This window comes from Sphaeroforma arctica (genome assembly GCF_001186125.1).
Source record: "Sphaeroforma arctica JP610 unplaced genomic scaffold supercont1.46, whole genome shotgun sequence".
Taxonomy (NCBI): Eukaryota; class Ichthyosporea; order Ichthyophonida; genus Sphaeroforma; species Sphaeroforma arctica.
Window position 1 is genome coordinate 102,855 of NW_014040512.1, and position 5,954 is coordinate 108,808.

General features: G+C 40.9%; 1 protein-coding gene across 1 annotated transcript in view; it reads right to left on the reverse strand.

Moving 5' to 3' along the window:
* The window catches only part of SARC_01200 (cytochrome c oxidase subunit IV), a gene marked incomplete at both ends in the record, with an annotated part of 3,532 nt that extends 1,677 nt beyond the window's left edge, over positions 1-1,855 (reverse strand). The window contains 2 exons of the mRNA XM_014305090.1: positions 661-798; positions 1,696-1,855. Of these exons, the coding sequence (XP_014160565.1) occupies positions 661-798; positions 1,696-1,855 (298 nt within the window). The remainder of the gene's footprint in view (positions 1-660; positions 799-1,695) is intronic.
* Positions 1,856-5,954: the final 4,099 nt, after the last annotated feature.

A 5,954-nucleotide genomic window follows, 5' to 3' on the forward strand; every position in this document is an offset into this window, starting at 1 on the left:
TACATATATATACATATATATATATATATACATATATACATACATATATACATACATACGTGAATAATATATATATATATAATTAATACAATATATATAATACATATATATATATAAACGTGTACGTGTATAAATGAATTTGTATGCATGCATATGTTCACTAATGTAAACATTACGCGTTCAACAAAAAGAGAGTTAAATAATTGTGCAGTTACAGCATTGATAGATTGATTAATCGGTTGTCGCGTCGCTGTAATATATCCGACAATATTTAAAAATGAATATTTGAAAATACACTTAGAATATCGTCGACATTTAAATTATTCGTATCTTCAACAAAAGTGGATAAATATTCTATGTTCTATTCTATAACAACTACGGAAATAAATACAGAACATAGAAACCACTTATATGATCGAAGATGTCAACAAGATTTGGTGGTTATGTAACATGATGTGACGTAGTTTCTACACACGGAAAAACTATGGAACCCAATGACGACCACCATTCTCTAACAAACTCCGCCACCTTTCTACGGCACAGGTCGATTACTTATCTCCACCTTCGGACTCCATAATTGATCCCAGGTACAGTACTAGCAAAATTGCGACAAACAACAGCCCAGGTACAGTACTAGCAACATTGCGACAAACAACATACCTGTAAGTGTGCGGACACCCTGGAAAATGACCGCTGAAACGGCCATCACCGCAAAAATACCTCCGATAACAAACTGCTTCTCTCCAGGAGTGCTAGCTCCTGCCTCTGCGCGGGTTACTGAGTAGTCGTGACGGTACACTGCAACACGTGGCAATATATTTGGAAAATATCCGGTCAGATATATCTCATCAATTTACATGGTATATAAACATGTAAACTATAACATCCCCATAGAGTGAGTAAACAATAGCATCCCCCTATAGCGAGTAAATCATAGCATCTCCATAGAGTAAGTATAGTGAGTAAACTATAGTGTCTCCATAGAGTGGCGTGCAGTGCGACATATTCACACTCATTCTTGCATTGCGTGACGTCAAGGCGGGAAGACGACATAAGAGAACACAAAATAAAGCTAAACCAAAACAGACTCGTCTTCAATATCAGAATAAGCAAACTGTACCGTTCGAGATAACATCATTAGTCCTGCTGTGTAGGACTAGCTCTTTCAAATTTGAAAGTCCCGACCTGATTTTAAACCGTACGCTCCAACGTAAGTTGCATTCCGATTTGGACTCAATCCACACAGCCCAAGCATGAAAGGCTATGCCCATTGTAACAAGACCCACTAAATAATGTGTTTACTATGCTTCCAAGATATGTGCTACTATGGCGCCTGTGAACTGCGCAGCAACCTCGAATCGAACACTCATAATTTCGCAAAAAAAAACTCTAACAAGGCAACTCGAGTGAAAAGAATTATACGTGTTGCTACATAAAACGAGCTTCAACTCTCCATATACTTGACAATTAAAGATATCGACTTGAATAATACATGCACCGCGGCTCTTTCTATACAAAAAAAAAACTGAAGCCCGTGACGGACACTGTTATACTGACAGGTCAAAATAGATACAAACGCCTTAGAAAACACGTGAGCAACAACCATGGGCAATCTTCTACATACTACACATACGCCATAACTTAATATAGAAATATCTCCTGTATTCAAACAATGAATAACTATATGATACTTACAGGCCTGCTTTTCGGCAATACTTAAGCCCTTCCAGTCGCCCTTGGCTAAGGAATCTAGCTTGGCGACATCTGCGTTGACCGCGACATCACTGCGCTTGGTCATAACATTTCGAGCAGTCAGTGCACGACGTGCAGCGATTTGAAATCGTGAAGCACTCATCCTGTATCTATGTGCGTCTGTATACGTGCCAACGTCTCTAACTGTTATATGCGCTGCAGCTTTTCTGAACTGGGGTGTGACGTGCTTTCGACTGTACTTATTAATAGTAGTAGTGTACTCCACAGACCATAATTGTTCCCAGCCAAAAATGTCCGAACACACCCGCTGCGACCCGCCTCATCGCTTTCAATAGTACAATGTCCAAACTATAGAAAAACACTGGCGTGTGCCCTGTGCGTCCGGCGGTGGGTCGGACTCTGACAGTCTGACTCTGGGAAGTGGGTCAGTGGGGACTACGACCCAATTTTGGGTGAATAGTTTTTTATCGAACTCTGCTTTTAGATATATATTTGTCTTGAGAAGTACCGAAGGAGCAATACAAAAATAGAATCAGCACATAGTTCTATCTTTAGAATTCACTCTCACTATTTTTGAATTTTGAAAATACATATGTGTGTTTTTATGTTTTTTTATGTTTTCTTTTAAAACAAAAATATGTCTGGGGCCCCCAGCTGGGCCCTGGCCCAGGGTATATATAGGCAAAGCAGAATCTATTGGGTAGTGACCAGGGCCAGGATTATGGAGGATTGGAGTCTGTGGTCACTGATCTCACTGAAAATATTCATAGCCTCTTTGTTTCTATGAAATATTGTGGACAAATATAAAATCATAGAATTCTAAAAATTGAACTAATCTAAAATGAATGAGGAGAGAAGAGTATAGAGTATTCTATAAAATATATAGAGTGGGACCATGCCTCTCTTTATAGACAGTAGGTATTGACAAAAAGAAGAGAGAAGAACGTAGCCCTTCTGGTGTTTTAGCATGTGAAACAACAACAACCGTTACGGTCTAGTAGAGGCCTTTTAGTGGCGCTTACATATAATAGACCTCCCTATTTTTGACGCGCAAAAGCAGGGCCCTCAATTTACAATAAGCCGGCAATATTACTATATATAAAAGTCTACTACTTGAGTTTGCCTGTGTCGACTGTCGAGCGTGTAGTGTACCGTTTATATCGGGACGGTGCTAGACGGACGAGGCCTCGAGGTGTGGTCTGTCGATTACCCAACCTAAGCACGGTGGCTTTCGACGTTTGGGCATATGGAAGTTCTTGGAGCTTGATCAGTGATAGCTGATAGAAGGGAGGTGACCGCTGAGGTAAACCGTTCTGAGTTATGAAGTTAGAGAGTATGTTAATGATGCGATAGTGGTCGCGAGCCGTTCGCTGCCAGAAGATTCTGATACCTCTGACGTCCAGCGGCCAGTATTCATAGCCTCTGATTTACTGATCCCTGCTTTGCGAAGGACTGTCAAACTTCCAATGCGTAAAGAGTGGTCACTGCAGTTTCTGTTGCCACAGACAGCAAGAATTTTACGGAACTAACGCGTGAATGTAGATTTGGTATATGAATCCGAATCGATGGAAAACAGGTGTAAAGATTCGGGTTATTGATGTGCGGGTGAGCTATTCAATCCGTGCGGGGTACGGACAGGCAGATGCACGCCATGTTTGCTGGTAGTTCAGGGGACTATAGTAGTTGTGGAGCGATCGAGGCTGGTTTTGAGATTGGTAACAAAACTTGTGCAAACTCATCGTAGTGGACCTGCACTCCCTTTCCGCGGTGTATGTGCAGATTATCGGAATAGCTTTCAAGGTCCGCGTTAACAGTCAGTTCACCGGATCGCATAACCGCCCATACGCCAATCAAGATGATTTTGTAAAGGCGAACCATTTGAAGGCCGTGCTTGTTGCGGAGGAAGAATGAGGTGAAGTGTGCAAGTATGATTACTGCAGTGAGCGGACGTTAGAGGCGAGTTGGTGTGACCTTACCCTTTGCGATTTTTTGACGTTGAATGTCCTTCGTAAATATCTATCAGGACCAAATACTAGCGAGCGAGTGGTCCCAAGTCGTGATTGCAGTTTAGAGCGTGAACGTAAAAAACGTGTACGTCCTTAAGCATCCAGCCAGCTAGAAAGTAAAATCCATGTGGGCAGCTTTTCATTGAGCACTAATGTGGGGTGGATGAGACGTTATGCTACGAGGAAATCTAAGAGCTGACGTTGGATACTGTGTGCTGTGGCGTTGGTGGAAGGTCGCGTGGCGTACGTGAACGTCTTGTACGAGCGATTCATTAGAGCTGTGACCAAGATATCTTAGCGTAAGTTATAGATGGCTTGCATGTGTCGGAGCCAAAGAGCAGGGGATTACCTACATAGATATTTTTTGAAGATGAATTAGTCTTCCTCATAATAGTGCTGTGGTGAAAAGAAAATGTACCCAGCATATTTGTTAATCATAAAGCATACATGCTCCAGGCGATGAGGTGTTTATTTGCCATATATAGCATGTGATACTGTGGTTGGCAAACCTCACTGTGGCTGGCGAGCCTATAGACGACTCTTCAGTACTTGTTCGTGTGCCAGAACTATTCCACAGATGGGTAGTGGTTGTGTATGCAGGTAGGTTGCAATGTGCGTGCTCTGTGCGTGCTGTGTCGTGAAATAGCGTCTACAATAGTGTTGCGAGGGCCATTCAGATACACACAACGTAAGTCGCAGTCGAAGTGGATTTCAACTTCGGTGAGTAGCCAAAGGAGATCGAGGATTCCAGAATGTTCGATGCTCTGGTTGCAATGTTCGCCACCGTGCCTTGGTTGTCACAGAGAATTGTGACTTTATGGCAAAAAATAGAGTCGCTGAGGACTGCAAACATATACCATCATGAGCTCGATGGCAGTGATTGAGTAAAGACTTTACGGGTTTGAAGTGGTCTTTTGATTAAAGTTGAGCTTCGAAGGACACACTTGAAATTTCATTTTCCAATATTTCCAAAAGTGTTCTAAATTGACTTTGATCGCTCCAATAGCCTGAGTATTTGGTATGACTCATTTACTTGGACCTATTTGAGACGATAGTAGATGTGGGATATTATAAACTAATTTTATAATCTCTGAACTACTACTTACAGGTTTTGGTCTTCCCGCCAATCTCCAAAATCCAATATGTAATCTTCGATGGATATTTCTATGTTTTAAACTATGTTACATAAACTAAGATATTATTTAAGTCAGTCAGGATTTAACAGTGATAGCGTGTATAAGAATGATCGGGACTGCCTCTTGGTAGGAGCCTTAATATCCTCGATCACACAGGACGTACCTCTAGCTGTTCTTTACTGAATAATTTTCACTACAAGTACTAAGTGTTCATGACCACATGTCTAATTTGTAGATAGACATAAGAACGTAAGTCAAGTTATTACATTAGCTCTGAAGAAATGATAAAATTAGAAAAAGACTTATTGGATTTTGGAGATTGGCGGGAAGACCAAAACCTGTAAGTGGTAGTTCAGAGATTATAAAATTAGTTTATAATACCCTACATCTACGATTGTCTCAAATAGGTCCCAGTAAATGAGTCATACCAAATACTCAGGCTATTGGAGCCATCAAAGTGAATTAGAACACTTTGGAATTATTGGAAAAAGAACTTGTATTAAAATATTTTAAATTCAATTAAAACCCAATATGTTATCTCATCTGATCTTGATATTTTAGACTGACCAGAGGCCGTATTTCCACATAGCCCCCAGTAGCTTTTAGGACTACGGACGTACGTGAAGGTACGATCTAGTTCGTAAAGCAAAAACCAAAGTAAAATGGTTTCGGTCATGGCTTATCGAGTAAGTATGTGCCTATATGTACGAGTTCAAGACTCATGTTGTACTCTATGTCGTGTAATATTTAGTCCAGTAACCGTTTCCGATGTAGGCGTCTTACGTTTATTACCTGGTAAGGTATTTGCCAAAGGTTGTTCTTCATTAGTAAGTAAGCTCGAAGAATTTTCTGCTCTGTTGGTAAGCAGATGAGAAAGTTTAATCACATAGGAAGTAGGTGGCAAATAGGGAATTTCGTATCCATCCAGGTTTGTAGTCACCTGAGGAAACCCTTTCCGTTTATCTCGTGTGTTCTTATGTAAACGCTCATTCCATTTCTTATTAAAAATACGAATGAAGTCGCGAGATTCACGAAACGCATCGGAGGTTAGCCACGCTACTGTCCCATCCATAAAACGGGTCTTGTAGTGTAAACTTCG